Source organism: Cryptomeria japonica, chromosome 11 (genome assembly GCF_030272615.1).
Source record: "Cryptomeria japonica chromosome 11, Sugi_1.0, whole genome shotgun sequence".
Classification (NCBI taxonomy): domain Eukaryota; kingdom Viridiplantae; phylum Streptophyta; class Pinopsida; order Cupressales; family Cupressaceae; genus Cryptomeria; species Cryptomeria japonica.
In genome coordinates, this window is record NC_081415.1 from 580,074,836 (window position 1) to 580,100,472 (window position 25,637).

At 34.7% G+C, this 25,637-nt stretch overlaps 2 protein-coding genes across 6 annotated transcripts in view; both read left to right on the top strand.

Annotated features, from left to right (window-relative positions):
• Nucleotides 1-2,250: 2,250 nt before the first annotated feature.
• LOC131072921 (transcription termination factor MTERF4, chloroplastic) overlaps nucleotides 2,251-25,637 on the top strand; it is a 53,148-nt gene continuing 29,761 nt past the window's right edge. The window contains exons 1-6 of one of the 5 annotated variants that reach the window (XM_058009221.2): nucleotides 2,252-3,096; nucleotides 3,796-4,553; nucleotides 22,570-22,734; nucleotides 23,085-23,189; nucleotides 23,294-23,400; nucleotides 23,483-23,575. In XM_058009221.2, coding sequence (XP_057865204.1) covers nucleotides 2,520-3,096; nucleotides 3,796-4,553; nucleotides 22,570-22,734; nucleotides 23,085-23,189; nucleotides 23,294-23,400; nucleotides 23,483-23,575 — 1,805 coding nt within the window. In that variant the 5' untranslated portion in view covers nucleotides 2,252-2,519. Of the gene's footprint in view, nucleotides 3,097-3,795; nucleotides 4,554-22,569; nucleotides 22,735-23,084; nucleotides 23,190-23,293; nucleotides 23,401-23,465; nucleotides 23,576-25,637 lie in introns of those variants that run through there. The other 4 variants (XM_058009222.2, XM_058009224.2, XM_059213846.1 and 1 more) reach the window with 4 other exon arrangements.
• LOC131072922 (uncharacterized) lies at nucleotides 13,815-17,947 on the top strand. The gene is made up of 5 exons (XM_058009225.2): nucleotides 13,815-14,673; nucleotides 14,778-15,073; nucleotides 15,175-15,569; nucleotides 15,677-16,088; nucleotides 16,180-17,947. Exons 1-3 carry the CDS (start codon nucleotides 13,943-13,945, stop codon nucleotides 15,234-15,236), a joined length of 1,089 nt encoding a protein of 362 aa, XP_057865208.1. The 5' UTR covers nucleotides 13,815-13,942; the 3' UTR covers nucleotides 15,237-15,569; nucleotides 15,677-16,088; nucleotides 16,180-17,947.

Below are 25,637 nucleotides of genomic sequence, written 5' to 3' on the forward strand. Positions count from 1 at the left end.
CTGATAGGCTCATATTCCTACTAAAGTGGGTGATAAATGTAGCATCGTAAATTGCAACCCTATACAATTTACACCACTTTTTGTGCTCCTATCTTAGTGTGACCTTAGTGTGACTCATTTTAGCTCTCATGCAAGCTCATTTCTTGCATTTTTACCTCGAAACTGATGTCATCTATCTGCATGGTGATTCGAGTCCCTGTTGCCTTGGGTGCCCTTGTCCCCTAATCAAGTCCCAAATTTAAAGATGTCGGTGCTTGCTTCCCCCTAGATGGTTTTAGAGCACGATGTCTTAATTTGATTGTTGGAGGTCTAAGGTGAATCTCTTATGTTAAAGGTCTATAAACTCAGTGACAAATTTTTAGTAAAAGGTTGTTCTTAGAGAAAGGTCAATTTTGTAATCTAAAAAATCATTTTCATAAGTGTGGAATTGAACTAGAGTCAAACAATTCTATAAGTTGTAGATCATAGTTGTCTTTGTCTAGTCCTTTTTTATTTTAGGTAGTAGTCATTCATCATAATCAAATCTGTCTCCTCCTTATAAAAATCAAGGTACACATTTATTTTCGTTGTTTTGGTTCTATTTTAGATCTAAATTAGATATACATAATCTATGCTAACTCTGATATCTGATGTGAATTTATTTATTATTGCTTTTTTGTATTCATTTATACAATTAAAAATTATTACCATTTATTTTAATATCCATTCCACCAAGTTCACTAGGTTTGATCATTGGTAATCTCTTTGTGTGATTAACTTCACAAATAGACCAAAACTCACTTGAAAAAAATATTTATTTGATTCCCCTACTCTCATGAATCACTCATGATTGCTCAATAATTATTCATAAGATTTAAGAATTGTTTTTGATTTAAGATTTAAGAATTGTTTTACCAAGAGCTTTCATACAATTTTTTTCAAAAATAATCATCAAATTAAACAAGTGCCACATAGTGGCGAGTACTTGCCTTAATAATTTTTAGTTTAAAAATAATATTTGTTATAATTATTAGAAATATTTATTTATTGTAACTAATATTAGCCAATCATTTACAATTAAAATAATTTTTGTAAATTATAAAGTTAAAAAACATGCATCTATATTATAGAAAAAAGTTGAAAAATATAAAACAAAAGAAAATATTTTGTTTTCATTGGTCTAAATAATTTTATTTAATAACCATTTAAACATGACAAATGAATTTTCATTACAATAGTATTGCCTAACGACAAGTACTAAAAAAGGGAAAAAAGAAATAACATATTAAAAAACCCTCCCTTATTTAAAATGAAAGGGATGACTTTTTCATTTTGTGAATATATAAGATTTTGAATATTATTAATAATTTATATTATTAAAATAATATATTATTTTTATTTTATTTTTTAAGTTGTAAAAATAAACCTCTTTGAATAATTGATTTGTTTGGAAAAAAATTTAAAAATAAACTGATTTAATTTTTTTTTTAATAAATTAATAAATCAAAAAATGTCATTAAAATATTTATAACTTATATTACATGTGAATAAACTCATAATTTATATTATTATATTATAATGCGATGAATATTTTAGATCAATTTTTTTTTATGTTGCTTAGGATTTTTTCACAATGATTTAGTTTCACTATCCTCGTTTTTATAAGATTTAATGTTTTTTTGGTTTTATGATTAAATTAATATGAATATTTATCTTTTTGTGAAATTTAGTTTATTTTGATTATAAATTAAAAGACATTTTAAATATAATATATATTTTAAAAAAAAATTTTTTTTTTATCTTGTTCATAGGTTAACTTAAAAGAACTACCTATTATAACAAATAATGAAGTTAAAATTTAAACATTTATTATAGATTAAAGAAGGTAAATAATTTAAAAATGCGTGGTGATTCCAAAAAACCTGAGATTATTCGTTGTTAGCCAATCGTTTGGAACAAATTTTTTTTTTGTAAATTATAATGTTAACAAATGTACATCTATACTATAAAATAAATTAAAAAAATTTAAAGAAAGAAAAATAATTGCTTTTCATTGGTCTAAATAATTTTTTTTAATAATCATATAAACACAACAAATAAATTTTCATTACAATAGTATTGCCTAATGACAAATACTAATAACACCAATTTAAAATATAAATAACAATAATAATTTACCAATCTCATAAACTATCTTTAACCACCATAAAAAAATCTTCTATCCCATTTAATCTACCAAAAACATTGGTTCTCATTGTGTGGATTATAAAACCATATTGTATCGAACTCGTCCAAATAATAATCTGATCCTCGAAGCCACGGATGTTAAATCGTTGCAATTGTATCATTGAAACTCCCATGACATGCACCTTGTACTTAAGCCTGTCTCAGAGAAAACTGTTTCCGGGACACTGTTCCCATCAAATTCCTTAAAATTTCAGCCAATCTTTCTCTTCATGAGTTATTCGCCTCCGAGGATGAAGACGAAAACAAAAGGGCGAAAAGCAATAGGTGGTTCAGAGATTGTCTGCTGAAGTTCAATGTCATTCTCTTGTTGTCCCTACATTTCAAGGCATGCAATTCTTTTAGGTAGTTCTGGGTCTCAAAATGTTGCCCTCAGGACCTCAAAAAGATGGTATTCGGCCTCCAGCCTTCATAGGGCAAGTCTCCATCACAAGAGTAACTGGGTCCTCCTTTTGGGCATGGCTTCTTCTTCTTCTTCTTCTTCACACAATCAACAAGAAAGTCATGCTAATAAAATATCCACGCAGAAACATGAATTTGATGCAATACAGGATTTAATGCTCTCATCCCCACCAACCAGACTAAGTGATAGGAATAAGAGCTCCACCGACAAGGGCAACCGTTCCTCAACTACTGCACTTGAGAAAAAAGCTCTACAAATTGTGGGTTCTCCTAACTTTTCACTGAGAGACAGAGCAGATGCAATGAATGGACTCCTGGACTTGCTAGAGCAAAAGAGTGTTCCAACAGCTTATGCATTTGAGTTCATCAGATGTGCTGGGAAGCTGATTGATGAGCTCATAAGTGAGGCAAAGCAGAATTTTACTGGAATAAAAACGGAGCAGCGAGACACAATTGAAGATATTGGCAATGGTAAGCCTTCTTTGTCAAATATACCTCCTCTTTGATCCAAATAAATTGCATGTTTTCTGTTGCGAATTTCACAGTTGGATGGATGGTGCTTTTGTTTTAGAGGAGTTGAATTTAACTAGTAATCGTCGATGGTTATTCTTACACGATTACACGAAACGACTGTAGAGAACAAAACATCGATCATAATCATACAACTCTCTTTTAGAAAATATATATCATCGTTATATACACAAAGGAACATGAAAATTATCTACAAGAAAACACATATATGAACATGAAAATTATCTACAAGAACACGCATATATATATGTATATGTGTGTATATATGCGTGTTCTTGTAGATAATTTTCATGTTTATATATACCAATGTTCTCAGTAATATACATGGTCTCCAAGTGTGGTCAGGATGATATTGGATTTGTGGATGGAGAACTCTCGATAGAACAATCCAACTCATAGTTTTACAAGTACTAGTGGTTGGTACCATGCTTAACCTGCAATGGTCCGTATGTATGCAACCTTGCCCATCCATTGCCAACTCAAAAATTACACCAAGGAAGCAAGTCAATTAGACGTATGCCTAAAATAAGATTCCTTTACAGATATATATACAATGATTATTGTAGATGAATACAGAATCTCACTTTATAATGTATATATGATTGCTTTCCCTTGGACTGAAAATTGATGATCATGAAGTTGCAGACAATATAAAAGAATCTTCAGTACTTTTTGAAAGGAAACCAGGATTTGGCTTGGAAGATCCATGGAAAGTTCTTGACTATCCATCAATTGCAAGCAAAGTGTATATTTGTGCTGAGAGAAGAGGGATTGCGAGATTGGTGGTATATTTTCAGGTTCTTAACATGAAAGCATCCGACATACCCAAAGTAATCCCTTATGCTGGAGGGGGAATAGATGTTGCAATGGCAAAAGTAGAGTTCTTAAGAAGTATTGGGGTGAGATCACAGCATCTTCCATCTGTTCTTGCAAGTTGGCCTCAAATCCTCACCTATCAATGTGACAGTCTGGTATTAGTGGTGGAGTACCTCAAGAGCATTGGGCTTCTGCACAAGGAAATTGTAGCCATCATTGTGAAATATCCAGAGGTTCTTGGACAGAGTGTTGAATTGGAACTTCGGAGAACTGTAGACTTTCTTCAAGAGATTGGTTCATCATTGAAAGATGTGAAGACTCTTATAACTAGTCATCCAAGCTTACTTCTTCAGAATTTAAATCTGAAGCTTGGCCTACTGGTAGATTACTTAGTAGGTGCAGGAATACAGAAGAAGCACATCGGCCCCTTGTTGGTAAAGAGGCCGATACTGATCAACAGTAACCTTGAGAAAGATCTATTGCCTGTAATAAATTACTTGAAGAACATCAATGCAAGTGCAGATGATATAGACAAAATAATTACATCGTTTCCTGGACTGTTTTGCTATGATGTTGAGAAGGTATGTGAACTCTTTTTCGATTGCAGGTATAATTTTTGTGTAAATGATTTGGATAGAAACTTTATCTAGAAAAGTAGGATTGTTTGAAATTTGAATAATGTTGAGCATACAAACTTTTATGTAACAATTAGGGAAGGTTGGCCAATTCTACGATCATTGAAAGATTTAGACTCTAAAGTATGTTGAAGCGCCCTGATTAATGCTAACAAAGTGTGAATCCAAGATTCATTATGGTTTCTTCATACAGGGTGTCATGATCACAGTAATAGTCATTAGAATTCATGGTCTATGTTAACCATTATTATCCTTACAGGTAATTAGTAAATACACATACTGTTGCTAGGGAAAGCTAATATAAAATCACGTCCAATACTTGTTACGAATAACTAACAGAGTTGAAGCTTTTAGTTCCGTAGTGGTGGCAAAGAAACTCAAGCTATTTTGTACCCATACAATTTTTTTTCATATAATTTCTATTTTTGAGTAAACTGAAGGTCATTCCTAGTTTAGTGAGTCATTGTTGAATCCTTTCCTGTCCTGGCCACGATTGTTTATTTTCAGGTTTTAACCTTTGTCTTTGCATAGCCCACTGAATTGAAATTGGTAAAGCAAACTCATACAATTCTTTTTACCATTGTTGCAGAAATAAAATGTTATATGATAATATTATTTCATTGGGTTAACTTTTACACTATATGCATTGGCTTATAAAGCTTGTGGTTTCCCATACAAAACTACTCCACCCAACTAACTACCTGAAAACTAACATTTGTTTTATTTTTACACTAACAATTACTTTTTATATATAATTATCTAACCTATATTTACTATGCTAAGATGTAATATTTGGACATTTTCCCTATTGCATTATAACCAAATAGAACAACAAATTCTTCATAAGCTTCTCTTTGAAGACAATTCTTGGACCAAGTAGAACTACATCTTGTAAAGTTGTAGCCCCTGAGCTGAATTATAATGTCCCACATTGAAATATTTCTAATTTCTGCACTTTTACAATGAACAAGCATAAAACCTTAACACCTTTTGATCATCGAGATTCTGATGTGGGTAGGGTGAGAGCAATTGGTGAAAGGATTAGAGTAATATGCTTGGCAGCAAGCTGTACAACTCAATATTGCAACCTATTACAAGATTTGGATGTTAGCAAGCTGCCAAGATTAATTGTAAAGTTGTAACTGAAAATAATTGAACTAGTTCCAGTAGCAGCCTTTTCAAAATAATTACAATATCTAAATCTAGTGGAGAAGTATGCAGATTAACATTAGAAACTGTTAGAAATTGAAAATGATTCACTATTGTTGTGGCGGCATAGCCTACCGAAATCAACCACAAATCTTATATTATTTCTGGTGATAAACTGCACAAAAAATTTACAACGAAAACATTATTCTAATGATTTGAAAGACTAATTATTAATTGCAGAAATATCTCAATTATGAATAGTAATACCAAACAACAAAAATATATTTGTTAAGATCTAAAATTAAAACCAAAATTAAGGTTATGCAACATACCTTGACTTGTACAGTTGCATTTGAGAGTTTATGGCAGACTAAAACAATATTTAGTTAATAGCTGCAAAAGCTGTGATCAGATCCCATGATGGTACAACATCATATAAAGATTCACTATATATTTGAATTGCTCTTCTCTTCACAAATGTACAACACTTTATACCAATGAAGATACGAACTTACCATAGATGCGGCAGCCTCAAATGTAAATGACAATAACACATTTATAATAATATGCTCAACAAGATAGAAGGTACGACTGGTAACAGTTTATAAATGGAATGACTAGCCAAAACTCATAAGATTTATGATATACAAAAAGGTACAGCAGTCCCTATCATAATATAAACTATAATGAAATTGCTACGGTGTGCCTAGAAATGCTACAGTTAGCATGACAGAGATTATAAAGAAATTTAGAGGTAGTCCAGCGCATTAAATATTTGACTTCAACTTCACATAACTAAAATATTCTAAAATTTGCAAATGATTCAACAAAACTAACAGAAATGGAAAATACTTTGTAACTGATCAACACAATGACAATCCCAGAATGGAATTACTCATATGAATAGGAGGGTTTCCAACCTTTAATCCATTTGCCAAAGGTTTTTGTCCTTAGGCAGAAAGCTGAACATACATTCAATGCCAAGAGAATGGGGGTTGATTTCATAAATCAGTAACTGTCTTCTATGCTCCACTCTTCCTTTTATCTGCACTTGAGGGAGTTATAATCAAATAGTATATTTTTTCCCCTTTCCCTCTAAAGTTTATTAGTTCTGTCATAGAACTATAGCAATCGTGCTGTTTTTAACTCTTTATTAAAAATCATATTTTCAACCAATCTCATGTCAAGATTCTTTTTCATATATATATATATATATATATTTTTTTGACTTTACCAAAATTTAGATGCAAATTTTTTAACAAAACCTTATTGAAAAATTATTTAGTTCAATCTAATTGGCTCATAACTTCGAGACGGTATGGGCAACGAATACAGAAAAATTGATTATGAACTATATAAATTTTTTTATAACATTGAAAATTGTAACTTTTGATTTGGGAAAATATATTATGAGTTAAGTGCTGCCACTAACTAAAATATTATACAATAATTCATAATTGTATTATATAGTAATATTATAATATTATTTACTGCATATATTATATTACTTATAGTATATCATTTTATTATAACATTTTATATTATTATATTTTACTAATATAATATATTGTTATATAATATTTTAGCATTATTTTTATTCTTAGCTTAATTATACATTAAACATATTTAAGTAAAAATATATTATATATATTAATATTATAATAATGATATTACTATTATATCAAAGGACAAACATCTCTATGGAAAGGATAGGCGTGAGGGAATATTTCTTCCTCAAGACACTTGATAAGAACTTGGAAAGAAAAATCTATGCTTCAAGTGTAGAGACCCATGGGGGCATGGGCATGTTTGTAACAAAGAACACCAAGAGGAAAAGTTGTGCTACAAGTGTAAAGATCCTAGGAGGAAGGGCATACTTGCAAGTGAAGTGATCATAAGAGTAAAAACTTGTGCTACAGGTGCAAAGAAAGTTGGGAGCCGGGACATAAATGTGGGAAAAAAGTCAAGCCCATCATATTGAAGTTATATCCAATAAAGGAGCGAGTAGGGAGGAAGAGGAAAGCCCTTGCAAAAAAAGAAGATACGATGAAGGAAATCTTAAAATCCTTCAACCAAAAGAGGATGAGACAATAAACAAATGGAGTTTTGTGGAAGAGCCAATCTAGTGATCATGGATCCATACATCCCCAAGATCTATAGTATCTAACTAGTTCCTATAGTAATGAGTAAGGAAGGATGAGAGAAAACTCGTCTTAAAATTACATAATTATGAAATGTTTATGTAATTCATATTATCATTTATATGAAGAATACCCCATGATGAATGTATTGAGCCAATTGCCATGATAGTATTATAAGGAAGTACAAGAAGGGAGAACGATGATGAGGTACTCCTCTAGGTATGCCACCTCATGGTAGTTGACCAATGGTCCCATGAGGAAAGGGGGTATAGACAGAGTCCACTGCTCTTGGACTTAGAGGGGAAGGACGTTCAAGACACCCTATTGTATCTTTCCAAACTCTATCATGGTTAATTATTGAGGGAATCCCACCCACAAGAGAAGGATAAGGATGGAAGTGATGAAGGAGAATGGCGATAGTATACCTCACTAGGTAGTTTGACCGATGGTCCCATGAGGCCAAGGGATCTCTAGCTTTCACTCCACTCTTGGGCCTAGGGTAGAGGGTCTCTTGGACACCTTACCATTCCTCTTACTCTTATTTTCTTATGCTTGAGTTCCTATAAGGAGTTGGACAAAACTACAGTTAAGTTAATGTTTCTAACCCTAAGTATAAAGAATTAATGCTTAATTATCTTTCTTAGAAGATTTATATTATTAATTATATACATTTCAATGGTTTCCTAACTTCTTGTAGGATCGTAAACAAAGTTTGACTCTATTGTTGAACCAAATCTCCTCATTTGTCAAGATGAGGCCAGCCATGACATCTATTTTGGTTGGAGGAAGGATCATCAGATTACTGAAATCAGAGTAACGCAGCATCCGCGTAATAGTACACCCATAAGGATGATTTGGAATTCAATTTTCAATTGGAGATCAAAGATTGATAATGGATACAGGTCTAAGATCATCAAAAGATATCCGTGTAAAGGAGCCTTGCAATATGGGATGACTCGCCTCAGGGACAACCACTACAAGATTGTTACTCCGGATAATCAACCTAATGTAATGTCCCCTTTTGGGAGGACACTAAATCTTGCCCAATATATTTGTAGAATTATTGCAGGTTATGTATTTTCAGTCTGCTGTGGTAAATTGGAAGATTCAATTCGATGTTGTTTCCCTCTTTAAATGCACAGGTCTGTTGTTTATATCGATCTGATTTGTTCACTATATTCTGATATATATATATGTGTGTATGAGAATCCTTTCTATTCCATCAGGTCTGATTCTCTGGTTATTGATTTAATGTTTCCTCTTCTTTTCCTTTGATGCCTGCTTTATTATTATTTGCAGATTTGTATTTGTGTTCTGATCTCTTTGATAAATGTTCATATCTTTCTTCCAGATTTTCTTATAATTCTGATTTAGGTCTTCTCCTAAATCTGCTTTTAATGCTTCAGATTTTGTTCTATTCCATGGATCCTTCCTTCTCAAATGAAAATTTCTCCACTTCATATCAGCCAATGTGAGGGAGAGTCACACCTCTTCTTAAAGGTCACAACCTTTCACAATTACCACCCTTTGAAAGGTTCACAACCTTTCATCATCGCTGCCCCTTTTCAAGAGTCACTTCTGTATCTTCTTCCCATTAATGCTTCCTTAATTCCCTTGCTCCCTTCCTTCTTCCTTTTTTCCTTTTCCCCCCAAATGAAGTCTCTTCTCTCCCTTTTATATCTCATGTTTGAGGGAGTCACGACTTTTCATTTCATGCTTTTTGACCATTAATTAAACTTAATTAAATTTTAATTATATTAATTTTTATTTTTATTCGTTTATAATTTAATTTTTTATTATTATTTATTAATAAATCCTATTTCAACAAGGGGACATTACACTTAACTACGGAGAGAATCATTGGTACTCTAACTTTTGGGACCCAAAAGTCTACGTGATGAATGAATTGCATAACGAGTTCAATATGAAGCAGTGGATATATCTTGAATCATTCTACATAGTTACTTGGGATCTATGAATCATCATGACAATTTAAGAATGTTTGTGGGCAAGCATTTTCCAAGAGGGGGAGACTATAATGTCCCCAAACTTGGACCTTACATCGTTAGCACTTCTTCAATTATGTGAAGTTCATAAAAGAGACAAAATTGCAGAATGAATCAAGAGATCCTTATTGGAAGAGTACAAATTGTTGTAAATAAGAAAGTCAAAGAGGGTGCGATCGGTAGTGAAAGATAGAACAAGAGAACAGTGATGACAAGTAAGAATAAACACTTGTCAGCAATCACAATTGAAAAGGCCAAGGATGTGTTGATTAGTGACATTATAGGATCAATAGTATCAGTTTGTAACATATATCATTACCTTATCGCTGTACATAATCCTCTAATATAATCGCTATCAAAGATCAACTTTAAGTAGAGCTCATCTTTTCTACTATCGCTGCCAAGGGGGATAACTACTATTTGCATTTAGTTACAAATCGCATTAATATTAGTTAACCAATGACAAAGTAAATCATAATGAAGAGACTCTAATTAAAGGATGTGATGGTGAGATACAACTTCTCACATGATGCCTTATCGAGGGATATTTAATGACAATCTCAAGATCTTCCAAAAGCATCGGATTTTGCTTTATTATTTCTGTATTCCTATAGTGCTCCCATGAGCCAAGAGACAGCTGAGTAAGAGGAGGGAGATACCCATCCTATTGCAAGGTTAAAGGGTGCATGATTGAAAGAGACTATCTATCTGGGACAGCGTCATAGTTGCACAAACATAAATCTATATTAGGAAAAGCAACTGAAGAATACTATTCAGATCAGGTTTATGAGCCAAGCTATCGCATGGTCATAATGACATAACAGAGACAGTGATCTTAGATCTGAAATTATAACTTTGTAACATCAATACAATGAGAATTTCCCACGAACATAGATTCCTTTGGATACTGAATACTTTATCAGACTAGAAGGTTTCATTATTACATTTCAGTTTCACACACACACATATATATATATATATCAAATTATTCCTCTTTATTTTAATATTCCATAACAATAAATCTACAAAGTGTTTCAATCAAGTCATAAGTATAATCATTTGAAGAAATCTTAAAGGGGACAACAACATTGATTGGGCTGTCATCAAAGAGATGATGTCCTCAATTGTGTCCTCCAAGTTTGCAAGATGGGACTCACAAAACAAGCCTGCAATAGTTGTTGAGTACTCATCCTTGATGTACTAAATTTGAAAGACTCATATATACCTATTACAAAGAATCACTCAAAGTAACAAGTGATGGAATATTAGATTTCTTAGCCTCAAGGTACTGACTTGAACATAAAAAAGATGAAGCCTATGAGTCTATATTAGGACTCATAGAAGCCAAAGAATCAATGGATGTTTCTATAAGAGGAGAAAAAGCATTAGGAGAACCCTCAATGCCATTACAGCGATCGAGACTTGCCAAATATTCAAGCTCCTTTTGTCTATCATTGGCATATGGTAGGTTATCACAATCATCAAGGGGTACAAGATAGTCCATAATAGGATAATTTGGAATTGGAGAATGGTGCGGGTCTCCATAGATCTCCCAAATTTTGGTTCAAACTATAAGTGGACATTAATATCTAAAATAATATCAAAGATCTCCCAAAATATGCTACCCCTAATAATAGAATCAATCAATCCTAGAATACGATCATTATTGTTAGCCCATGCTATCTTTCAATGATAAGTGCCTGGTTTAGGAACAAGTCCATAGAGATTGGGCAAGAGATGAAGCCACTTGAGATGTTTCAAGATGTTGTCTTGCCAAAACTTATAGTTCCCTTTGTTTAGGGTGATTAAAAAAGGACCAATTTAAAAATTCATGGTTTTACAATGATAGACTCCTCATGTACCAATTAGAAATGAAAACACATGAAATTGGAGCCTTGTAGCATAAAAATGGCTCCATATTTTGCAAATTGTCCAAAGTACAAGCTAAAAAAAAAAAACTAACTTCGAATTGAAATAATAGGTACTTGGGAAAAATGTAGGAAAACCAAGTGGATGGCTGTGAAGTTCTTCAAACTAGCTTTCCAATGGCTATAAGGATGTGAAATTGTTATAATGTGGGTGAAAGTTGTGACTCTTGAAAAAATTGCTCCTTTATGCCAAAATTAACCTCCTTGTACTATTGCATTGGTGATAAGGGTGGTGCTTTGATGGCTAGTTGGTTGATTTGGACAGCATGGCTCCCTAAGGTCGACGAAAATGGTAGAGCAAGCTATGATTTGGTTTATGTCTTCCTAGTGGATTGTGTTGACTTGGTGGTCAGCACCTCCTTGGGGACTCGTGACATGGTTTAACCGCCTCCCGTGGGTCGGGTTAAATCTGGCATTTGTATTGGTCGTTGATTGTTAGATCTTTTAGTGCAACGACAAACAATTTCAACAATTGGTATCAGAGCCTTGGGTCACGGGTTCAAGTCTCTTTTCAGTGGGTGTTGAAGGCTTAGTTGGTGTTGAGGGGGAGATTGTTGACTTGGTGGTCAACACCTCCTTGGGGACTCATGACATGGCTTAACCGCCTCCCATGGGTTGGGTTAAATCTGGCGTTTGTATCGGGCATTGATAGTTCGAGCTTCTGGCGCAATGGCAAAGGATTCCAACAGACTAGAGATGGTTGTTTACCACTACAACTAATAAATTTAATACAAGAAGTAATAATGTTCATGACAAAGCATACCAAACACAATAGTAAAATATATCTTTATTCGCACATGCAATTATTACAAAGAAGACCAGAGATGGTTGGCCAAGGATTACAATAGATTCGACTATATCGTATTGCCTTTCTTGGTGGTACACAACATATTTACAGGACCTGATGGTTGCTGAGAGATACACAATGGTCAACCAACTGACACATAACTACCCGAGAGTGACAACTCACTCAATACATTTAATTATACATTGTTGGATAACAATAAGCATTTTGTGCCAACTACAATGGCAATAGGGAGGCGATTGGTTGTTGACTAGGCTTAAGCACCTATGGTTGATTGGTACTAGGGGCTGCCCGTCCTCACATGACCAATGACTTCGAATTAGCCCTTGGTCCTTGATATGATAGGGGCTTGGCCCCTTTAGAAACTTTTGTAGCTATTGATGTCACATGTGCACCTTACCTCTAGTCAATTGGAATTTGTATTTTTTTGCTGTATGTTAATGATGCAAAAAAGCTCTTGAATGTATAGGCAAGGATGAGACACAGGACTAACTCAAATCATGACAACTGTCTTAATCCTATAACTTGAGACATAAACATTAAACCAAGACAAAAAGTAAATTCCCTAAGTAAACCTAAGTATACTAGTGTGAGTAGGACCTAACATGGAAATAATTAGGTAATATCATAGTTGACACACTCACAGAGTACTCGGCGAGTTTTAAACTCGTCGAGTTTTTAAGCTCTGCGAGTTTTTATGACTTAAACTTGTCGATAAGACTCGCCGAATATTTTGCAAAAACTTGGCGAGTCCGTAAAAAAAACTCGGCCGCTGACTGGTAAAAGCTGAAAACAGCAAAAAGTCATTTTATTTGATCATTTTCAGTTGGGTTTTTTGCCGAGAAGGGGAAAAACACACTCCACGACTCTTGCAAGATGATTTCCACCGATTCTTGTCAATTTCAAGTGGATTTGAAGCGGATTTGAGGTGGTTTTTCAAGAAAAATCAAATTCCTAGGTAGGTTTTCTTATTTTTTTTCTATGCTTTTTTAAAACATTTAATTTATTTTTTGTTGCATCTAGATGAATAGAAAATCATTCCTAAGTAGTAAAAAATCTTTTTGAGTCATTGGAACAAGATTTAACACTATTTTTGACAAGTTTTGTTGAATTTTTCACTATTTTTTTTGAAGAATCTCTAGTTTTTCAAAAAAATCAAACGCTAATAGTTTTTTTTTTTAAAATTTTGAATAATGTCTAAAATTATTTCAACTAATTTAGAATCTAGATAGTTTGCTAAATTGTTTAACTAAAATATTAACTTTCTTTTTTCACTTTGTACGTGTAGGTTAATTAATCATTAATTATGACAAATTCTAATTGGCCACTAGAACCATGCCCATCTGGATATGTAGGCACCCATCCTAAAGGTGCTGGAGATAGGGCTTGGAGGTATGCCTATGAAGGACCGGATCCTGGGACAATGATTTGCATAAAATGTGAAAAAATACTTCATGGAGGCATAAATCGCCTCAAATACCACTTTGCAGGCATAGACAAGCATGATGCTAGAGAATGCATTGGGACCACTGATGAAATAAAAAGAGAAATGAATGCCGTACTTGCAGATGGGGAAGAGAAGAAATTGCAAAGGGAGAGGGCAAAACTAGCCATGAGATCAGCCATAGCTAATTCTCAAGGTGCTTCTATTGACATTGAAGAAGAAGAAGAAGAAGCACTTCAGGGCATATTGGGCTCTCGTCGTGGCCCACGTATCCGCAAACCCAACACCACCTTGCCCATCGCTTCTGCTTCCTCTAGTAGAGTACCTAGCATTGCTGCATCACCATCAAGGACACAGTCCATAGGTAGTTATTTTGTGCCCAGGAATACACCTAGAGCACAACCATCATTAGAGGCCAGTGGATGGAATAGGGAGGCACATGAGAAAGCAGACATTGTAGCTGCTGATTTTTGGTACTTCAACAACATCCCATTCAATGTGGCAGACAATCCTTATTGGCTGAATTTGGTGACCGCAAGGATAGTTGCAGGAAAGTGGTACAAGGCCCCTTCTTGCAGGGATTTGAGTGAGAGGTTAGTAAATAGTCCACTTGATCTCATTTTTAATTGTTTTTTAGATTTCTTGTTTATTAAATCAAAATTGTGTACTAAGACCTAATTTCACTTTGTTCTTGTAGGTTGCTCAGAAATACAGTTGATAGGGCAAAAGAAGTGAAGGACCAAAGAAATGAAGTGGAGAAAATATGGCTGCACCATTTTTCCGATGGGTGGACAGATGGCAAAAACTACACCATCATTAATTTTTTGGTTGTTTGCAAGGACAATATTGTGTTCTTGAAATCGGTTGATGCCTCCAGTAAGGTGAAAAATGCAAAAACATTGGCTGGAATGTTGGAGCACATTGTCATGGAGGTGGAAGTAGAGAATGTGGTGCAAATCATCACAGATAATGCAACAACATATGTGGCAGTAGGTAGAATCTTTTTGAATTATCACCTTTAGCAATATTTTCTTTTGTTGTGGCTTTGTTTTTCTTGGTTGTATCTTTCATAAGAATAACTTCTTTTTTTGTAGGTAGAATCCTCCAAGATAGGCACCCCACTCTTTTTTGGACACCTTGTGCAACACGTCCTTGACCTTCTTTTGGAGGACATAGGAAAACTTGATTGGGTGACTCCAATTGTGGAAGATGCAAGGAGGATCACGAAATATATTTACAATCACTCTTGGGTTCTACATTTGATGAGAGAGCACACCCAAGGGAGAGATTTGGTGAGAGCTGGTGTCACAAAGTTTGCAACGATTTCTTGACGTTGCAAAGCATTCTTGCTGCATTGATTTCTTTGAAACAAATGTTTGTGAGTCAAGCATGGCTAGACTCACTTTATTCAAAGAAAGCTGAAGGAGAGGGTGTCGCATGCATAGTCTTTGACAATCATTTTGCACAAAAGGCTGTAGAGATTGTGAAGGTAACTTCAAAACTTGAATTTTTTAATTATTCTTGATTCATGTCTCTCATTACTAATTTGTAACTTCATTAATTAATCTTTTTGTAATTTGTATTTTTCAATTGTAGGTGTCAGAGCCCTTGGTTAAAGTTCTCTGCTTGGTAGATGAGGAAAAAACCCCAATGGGGTGTATTTATGAGGCCACAGATAGGGTCAAGGAGTCTATAAAAAATTACTACAAGGGGGATAGACTCAAATTTGATCCCATTTGGGAAATTATTGATAAGAGGTGGAACAATCAACTCCACCAACCCATTCATGCAGTAGGGTACTTCCTCAACCCTCATTTTAAGTTTGGGGGTTCTTACTCGGATCCTAATGGAGAGGTCATGGAGGGCCTCACTACATGCATTCAAAGGATGATACCCGATGTTGAGGTGAGAGACCTCATTGTGGCCGAACTCCAAAATCATGAGGAAGCAAGGGGTAAGCTATTCTCTTCAGAGCTGGCCATAAGAGGAAGAACCACTCAAACCCCAGGTATAACATTTGCCATTTGAATTGATAAATTGATAAATTATGTTTTCGCTTTTTTCTTTGCTTTCTAACTTTTCAATATTTTACTTTGTAGATGCTTGGTGGCAAAGTTGGGGTGGAAATTCCCCAAATCTCAAAAAATTTGCCCTCAGAATCTTATGTCAGCCTTATAGTTCATCCAGTTGTGAGCACAATTGGAGCTTGTTTGAAGCCATCCACACAAAGAAGAGGAGCAAGTTAGCACAAAAACGCCTCAATGACATTGTCTTTGTGCAATATAATCTTCGGTTGCGCATAAGGAAGGTAGAGGAAGCATTAGTTGGTCCACTTGACTTGGATGATATAGATCCTTACAGTGATTGGACATCACAGGAGTAGCCAACATTGTTTATAGAGGATGACATCACTGATTTGGAGAGGCAGGCTATGGAGGAGGAGGGCGGTGGATTTGTTTTCACGTTGGATGACATTGAGGAGGATGAAGAGTCATTGCCAGTGCCAGGAGCAGGTAGAGACATAGCTTCATCCAGGATGGAGGATGAGCCACAGCCTGAGCTAGACATACCGAGCGAGGAGGCACAGTCACACTCACGAGTCACGCCACGCCCACAACAGACTTCTAGGACTAGACCCTTTAGTGCTACCTCTCCTCCAGTTTATACTAGAACTGGGAAGAGGAAGATGTAATTGTAATGATGTATTTACTTTTAGTTTTACAAAAACTATTTACTATTTTGCTTCTAGCCATCAACATTCCTCATGAGGATGCAATTTTGTACCCACTTTGCATTTAAATATATCTAGACTCAGCTTGTTTCTTTTGTGTTCTCATTTATTGACTCATTGGATGCATCTTCTCATTGAATTTTGCCAAAAAAATGCATTTCTAATTAAATTTAAGCGTGTTTTTAAGTTGCCGAGTTTTTGCCGAGTATTGGTCGATTTTTTCTTGAGTTTTTTTTTCAGGCCTTGGCGAGTTTTTGCTAATGGCGAGTAGTTCAACTATGGGTAATATACCCCGTTCACACCAACATACATGACATAAGCCCACTATTATGAAAGATGCCAACTAGAGATTGGCACAATCTCATTGGATTGTTTTAACTGAATTTTGGGACCAGCGAGTAGTTGCCTTAGGTTTTGATGTGGTCTTTGGGTTTTCTTGCGTTTTAGGATTTTTGAATGATGCACAATGAAAGGAATTTGCAAAATACAACTAAACTAATACTGAAAATTAAATTCAGAATTTCTGATTCCCTCTATTGCAGCAAACAATATGACAAAGAATGACTAATTTATTCCACATGGGCTCAAATAGCATAACAGGTGTCCAGATCTTGCCTGGTTGAGCTTCTTTATTTTATTGAATTGAATGAAAAGTTGATATAGGGGCTTCCACAATGTGACAACAACTCCAATATGTTTTATTAGCATTGATATGAATTACCAAAAACAAATAATGAAGAATTGTGTAGACCTAATCTGATTTCCAATTCCTTGCCAGGCGTGACCCTCCAGAAATGATGAATTTCCCTAAATTATTGCCGATGTAGTCCACATATACCCTGATAACCTTGAATATGTTGTCTCAATTTTTGAAAATTCAAAAATTTGACAAACCCTTACCAAATCTTGGTTTAAATGTGTCGTTTTTGTCTCCAAGGCATGTTTTACGAGGTGCAAAACTCATATTTGATAGGGTCAAATCGTCAGGGGATGTCTTTGCCATTATTGTTCAAGTTTTGGTGAGTTTTGGCCTTCATTTTCCTAGCTTTTTCTTTAATTTTGGGTTTTAGAGCATTCACTGGAAGTAGAAGATTTTGGCTTGAAATTTGAGATTTTAAGGCTCTAGGGCATGCTTCCCAAGGTGGAAAGTCCACATTTCTTAATGGTAAATCAATCACAAGCTTATCTTCCATCTCTATGAAAGTTTTGGACTTTTTGTGCAAATTCAGGTTTTAGAACAGTCATTGCAAGTTGGGGAACGTTTAGATGTCATTACAAGTAAACTCATTGCAAGTAAATGCACTTACTTGCAGTCAAGTCTCCAAGATCCGATTACAAGTAGGTTCATTGTGTAAGAGTCAAGTTCTAAGTCAAGTGGGGGTCTCTTTGTTGTAATTGCAAGTTAGACATTCTACTTGCAATTAGGTATCTAAGACCCTATGACAAGTGGATTCTTTGCTTTTAAACATGACTTTATGTTACTTGTAATCTCAGCTTGAAAACCCAATTTATGTTATGATGTCCCAAAAACCTGGTTGCAAGCCATCATTGCAAGTTCGTGATCTTTCCATTGCATCTACGCTCTCCGTGTTTCCTTGTTTTGTATTTCGGTTGCCTTCATCTTTCACGCCATGGTCTTTCCTTTCGACTTACCCATATTGCAAGATCGATTACTTGCAATCGGGTCCTAGAGCTAGGACCCGATTGCAAGCTTGTTGTTTTCCCTTTGCATATCACTTCACATGTTTTCCTTAGTTCATTCATGCTTAGAATCGGGTCTTGAAGGTTTGCCTACAAATATTGCCATCATCATACACATTCATGACTTTGGAAAAGTTGCAAGTGATTCTTCACTTGCAATCGGGTCTCAAGGACCCGATTGGACGTGTGTTCTTCCCTTTTGCAATCTTAGTTACTTGCAGTCGGGCCCTAGTGCCTATTATTATGTTTCCTCTTTATTATGCTCCCATATGGCTTGTCGGGTTTCAAGAAGAAGAGTCCAAGTTTGTGGCTGCAAGTCTATTATGACTATACTTGCAGTCGGATCTTAAGGACCCGAGTGCAAGAAGAATGTATCTTATATTATACATCATAAGAGTGGTTGCAGATTTTCGCCTTTGAAGTTCCAAATCCAACTTGTAATCAGATCCTCCTGATCCAATTTCAAAAGCCAGCCATTAGCAAGTTACTACCAATAACGTAAAGAGGTTTACTTGCAGTCGGGTCACTAAGACCTGATTGCAAGTGGAGGTTTCAGCATCTTCCTCATTTTGCACATCCCAAACATTTAAAACTTGCTTGCTCGTTATCAAATCCCCAAGTTCTGATTTCAAGGGCAGATTATGAAGGCTTTTCCACAAGATTGTAAGCTTATACCCAATCGAAATGTTTACTTGCAATCGGGTCTTCAAGACCCGATTACAAGTGGAAGTGTAAAAGTTTTTCTCTACATTGCACTTGTAGTCAGCCTTCCAAAACCCGAAATTGGTTTAAAATGCAGTCAAAAACACTTGAAAATGAGTTTCTAGGATCCAATTACAAGTGCAAACTTGTATTTTCCTATTGCACATATGAAGTTGCATGTTTGTTCGCCACAATTGCAAGTCAATGCTCTGGTTTTTCCACACTTGTAGTCAGCCTTCCCAAACCCAAATTTGAGCTTTGGCCTCACTATTGCAGCCCCTTTGTCTCATCCATGTCAGTCCCGTTTGCACACACGACCTACCAAATCAACAAATTAAGGCATGGGCCTTATTTTGTAAGCAGATTCCAAGATTGGAGGATGATACAAAGAAAGAACAACAACATGATGGAGCCATACAAGGAGATGGATAAGTGATATGAATGATTGAGAGCATAAAATGCTTTCAAGACAGAGATAGGCTTCTTACTTCAGCCTTGCAAAGAACTTCCCTCCTTAAAAGCCAGTACTACCCCAAGCAAGAAGATAAGATTGAAGTTTGTTGGCCAAGGACACAAAGATCATTAAGGATGCAAATTCCCGTTCCGGTTCGACATGTCTTCACTAATCCTGAATACTTCAAGTTCTATCATCTTGAAGCAACATGAAGATCATCACAAACAAATGATGATGTAGTTAGAGTCGTGTTTTCGGACACATAGAAGAGTTTCAATTATGCATTTGTAATTTTGTTTTGACAAGTTACATGTAAAAACAAGTTTTGTAATTGCAAGTGTCACTTCTACTTGCATTTTTGTAAAATGTATTACATGTAAAGCAACTACAAGTTGAGTTAAATTTGGACTGTAGTTGGAATAAGTCATGGTGGTTGAGAGAATTTCTCAAGTTAGCTGGGATCCTTCCACCTTTTTCTCAAGGCTCCTCTCCTATAAATACTTGAGGGGGTCTATTGTAATCTATATCTTTTGGCAATACAACAAAATTTTGCCAGTTTGTATGTGCACTCTAAGACTTTGAGCTTAGATGTAAATCAAATTGCTTTCAATAAAAGAGGCAAGTTGTGTTGAGACTTTGTGCCAATTCAAGTTGTTATGTGATGACATTTTCTGGAATTGATTGTGATTCTTGTTCTATTGTTCAAGAGGGATTTAAATTCAATCTTGCAGTTTTTGAGCTGTGAATTGTATTTAGAGTCATAGGTTTGGTTTTCAGGCTTGGTTTTGCAGACTTTGAGTTGCTTATCACGTTTGAAGCTAGTGTCGAAAGATCAAGTAAGTGAGTAACTTGCACATTTTGTGCTGCTTTTATTTTCTATGTTTGTGCATAATAGGTGCATCATGTAGTTAGACTTTGAGTTGCTACATACTGTGTTTGGTTACCAGAAAATCATCTAAAAAGGTTGATAGGATTTCAGATATTCAAAACTATGTGCTTGTTATTGTTTTCCCGTCCTGGAGGAGCTGTTGAAAGTCTTTGTGCTTTTAGGAAACTTCATTTCATCTCTCGGTTTTGCTTTAAAAGTTGCTGTTATTATTACTTTACAACTGTCATTACTTTTCTGTGAAGAGAAAAGAATATAGTCTTTCTTTAAAGAAGAGGGAAGATTGCTGTCCTACCCATATTAGATTAAATTAGTTAATTAGATAGGGGGAGCCTTCCCTAAATTAGGAGAGTATTATACTCACACATTGTGGCTGAAACCACAATTTTGCACATCCCCCAGGTGTACAAAATTTTCAGCTAATAGAATAAACCTTGAATCTGTTCTTATTTATTGCTAACAATGAATTTTGTAACAAATTGCAGCCTCAATACTCCTTATTTATTTTATTTGGTTTTCCCAGGTGCCAAAGGGATGGTACGGCTTATTGGAAGAGGGTACAACCTACTCAAATCACCCTTATTTTATTGGTGTAGTTGTCTAAATTGTCCAAACCTTCTGTAAAAGCTCTGCAGATGTTAACTCAGTCAGTAAAACTTCTTATTTTGGCCCTCAATGACCTGAAATGAAGTTCCTTTGTGTGCCAATTTGCTGTCCAGTGAAAGGGGCTACGTCCTATCACCTAAATAATGGAGGTTTTCGTCTCCAATCTGTTCTCAGATCTCCGCCTTGTCATTGCAGACCTGCTGATGAAGATACAATCTCAAAAAAATGAATAATCTGGATGCAAAATGCTATGCCTTTGCTTTATGCCTCTAAACCCTAAATCGAACCTCCCTTGGCAAGATTCTAAGATTCCAAAGGAATCTTCTTCCTCAGCTATGCTTAGGCTTGAGGGTGATTTCTTCATGACAATTTGACCACCTTTTAAAAAGTCTTATTCACCTAGCGGGGCATACCATGGTAACTTTATAATAAAGTTACTTATTAAATCACTTTATTAACATTTCTAATTTTAGAAAAAAGTAACTTTATAATATAATATAATAAAGTTTTCATAAGTAAAGTTCACCAAGGCCAAAAATTGACTAAGTATAAGTCCCCCTTGGTTAGCCAATCATCTCCTAACCTCCAAATTTGCCTGCGGAGATGGCTAACAGGCAAATCCATGCTCCTGAGAGGCAACTAGCAAAGAGGGGACATTACATATTATGTGTTGCCATGGGGGATTTGGATTTAGGAGTTGAGTCTAATCTAATTAAGGGACTAGCACCACTTGCACCCACACCCATACTCACACACCTACTCCCATTTTCTCTATGAGCTTTGCCCAAATGGTTACCTTATTATTCAAATCCATTAAGCTGTGGTCAAATGGTTGAGGTGGGACATCATCACACGAACAAGTGAGCCTTAAAAATTGAAGGGCATATAGGCTTATAGCCCATGTGTATGCACATGTTCGCTAATTTGGGAGTTTGATGCTAGAAATTTCGTGGAATTAAACTGAGTAAAGCAGTTCTTGGTTAATCAAAGAAGTTATTACTGCAAAATAAGAATAATAGATTGCTTAAAATTTTTGCACCAACAAGATTCAACACAATATAAACAGTATATAACTGAATTTACTGTCATATATTTTTCTTAGATTTTTCAAATCCCAATTGCTTTGTTTCCATACTACTCCACAAAATGTATGATTGTATTTAGCTTCTCTTTCCTGCTTTGTTATTGTGATGAAGTACATGAACCCTAAAATAGATGAAGCATGGTTTGCCTTACATATGCCTTTTTCACCTTCTTTCACACTGTTGTTTGTGGTTACATATTATAGCCATTGAGGATGCATATGATCTATCTTTGGTGCTTCATTATCTTCAATTGGATTAACCAATGCTGTATATAAAGTTTAAAATTATATTTGGTCAGAAATATCTGATTTCCATTCACTACAGGACTTTAGACCAGCAGTATCTCAGTTTGAAAGTGTGGGAGTGGATCCCAGCTTAATGGGCAAGCTCTTTCGAAGGCATCCACAGTTGTTGAAAAATAGAATGAATATTGGATCGAAAGTACAGTTTCTGTTAAAGCTTGGTTTGGAAAAAGAAGATATGGGTAAAGTGAGTTCCAAACTATACTTAACTGGTCCACTTCAGTTGATTTGTGATCCATACCTTAGATGGCTCTGAAATTTTTAAGAGCAAGCAGTCAAAGTACACGTTCCTTTGTTTCTTTCTTTCTTAATGCTTTTTAATGGTTATTTTGGAGCTGAGACTGGCTTAACTTTAGCAAGAAGATGTAGGATTATGGAGGTAGGATGAGACCTTGATTAGATTCATAACCTGGATAAGCATATAGGCAACATCATTAAAATTTGGTTTATGAATTTAATGATTGCTGTAAATACAGTGTTATTCTCTAAAGAAGGGCAACTGATTTTAAGGTGGCCTTGCTCCAATATGTCTTTCAGGTTATTTACAACGCTCCTCAGCTTCTTGGCTTAAGGGAAGAGAAGTTGAGGGCCACAATAAAATTTCTAGAAAACATTGGTGTAAAGGGATCATCATTATGCAAGGTGATACTTTTTGGATCTTGAGTAGAAAACTTTGTAGCCAAATTCTTTCTAACCGGTGCTTCAAATCTATTGGGTTTCAAACAACTGAATATTTGATTCATCAGGTTCTGAAGCTTAAACCAATGGTCTTGGCTTATAGTGTAGAAGCAAAATTGCAGCCAAATATCAGTTTCCTTCAAAATTTTGGAATCAACCGGCTTGATGTTGGCAAGTACGAAGATTTCTTCCTTATTTTAGTTATTTTTTCATTATGCAACTTGAATATTGATTGCGCAGATTGAGTTTTTTAACAGACTTGTGACTCGCCACCCACAACTACTTACATTAAGCATTGAGAAGAACTTGGAACCTACTGCGAGATTTCTCTTGGAGTTGGGATTTACGAGGTAAAGTGTAGATTTTTTATAACTCCTATATGAACCAATAAAACAGCAAACGGCTTTTCAACTACAGTTACAATAGAATTAGAATAGATTTATGAGTAATACAAAATGCATATTTTATCTTCTAGCAAGTATCTTTTATGATGAAAGGAAAGCTGTTGTAGTCATTTTACACAGAGCCAATAAATTGATCAAACTGTTTTTTAGAGACTTATAGATGAAAGGTAAAAAAGAGCCAAAAAGGAGATGCATGCCGTAAGGGTTTTAAAACATGAATTTTAAACAAAAAGTCACTATGATTTTTCAATCCACTTCATATCATAGTTACCAGAAATGCAACAGTATAGTCCTGTTGTATGTGTTAATGCAAGAAATACCACCGGCAACATGAATGGATGTTTTCCAGGCTTTTGGTGCTGTTTCTCACCTAGGGCAAGAACCCTCCAACCATTGGGGCAATGGTAACATTTCTCTGTGTTGGAGACTGTTTGATCACAAAAAAAACACGTGAGACTGTCAGGAGTGCATTGGAAAATGGAAGTCTGAACACCACAAGATGAAAAGGGTATTTTATAGTTCAGTAATAATTGTTAGAAAGTATTTATGTTTTTTCATTATCCTCTTGCAAACCTTAAAATAAAATGCCAAAATCCAAAATACAAGACATAGGACAACAAATGTAGACCGAGTCTCAACAATAGGAGACACTAACACAAGCAAAGCGAGAGCTTCTCTTTGTTTAAGGGTATCCTTTGTATGCAAAAGGATAAAATACTAAAATACCAACTCTTCTCAGAAACATTCCAACACTTATTAATGCTACCAACATGAGTATTACAACATATTTTTAATTTTACATAGCAAAATAATTCTGGAAGCATCAAAGAGAACATATATAGAAGTACAAGTGAGATAACCTGTAATGTCCATTTTTATTATGTTTATGAACTCTGCAACCTTTAAAGTCCCAAGCTATGCGATTGATAAAGGTTTCCTCATGAATGATATGTAATATCCCCACTTTGAAATAGAATTTAATAATAAATGATAATAATATTCCCACTTTAAAATAGAATTTAATAATAAATGATAATAATATCCCCACTTTGAAATAGAATTTAATAATAAATGATAATAATAAAATTAAAATATAAAATGATATAATTAAATATGATTAATTAAAAATTAATTAAGTTAATGAAAAGTCAAAAGACATGAAAGGAAAAGTTGTCTCCCTCAACAATGATATATAAAAGGGAGAAGAAAACCTCATTTGAGGGGGGGATAATTTGGTAAGGAGAAGTGCAGATCGGATTTAAATAATAAGTGCAGATTTGATTATGAAAGGTTGTGTCCCTTTCAAATGGTAGAAATAATGAAGAGTTGCACTCTTTCAAAGGGTGATAATGGTGAAAGGGTGTGTCTCTTGCCAAAGGGCATACATGATGAAGAGGTGTGACCTCTCCCTCAAATTGAGAGATATAAAGGAAAGGAAATAAGGGAAAAAAGGGGAGGAGGGCGGACGGTGGAGAAAAGGTAAAGGAGAGCGGTCTGCGGAGGTAAGGTAAGATACAAGGTTTAGTTATTAAATAATATAAGTGATACAAGGTTTTATTTATATTAAATAATATAAGTATATTATTTAATATGTAATGTCATTATCATAATAATGTGTGAAACTCATTAATATTAGCTACTGAGTAATGTGTGAGGTTCGTTAATAGGTGATGTTAATTGTAATCTAGTGAATATATATATATATATATATCAAACAAGGAGTAACATAATGATTATAAATATAGATATTGATTATAATAGATAGGTAATGAAAGAAGTTAAGGTTAATGAATGTAATTAATGTATATGTAATGTTATGATAATGAATACTTTAAATGAACATATTAATGAATGGTTTACAGATATTAAGGAATAAGTATAAACCGTATGTTAATGAATTTGTATTAACATACGTTAACGAGTATACGTATCAATGAATAGTAGGGATATAAATTAATAAATGTAATGTTCATCAATTAATGTGTAATGTTCATACATATTGGTAATG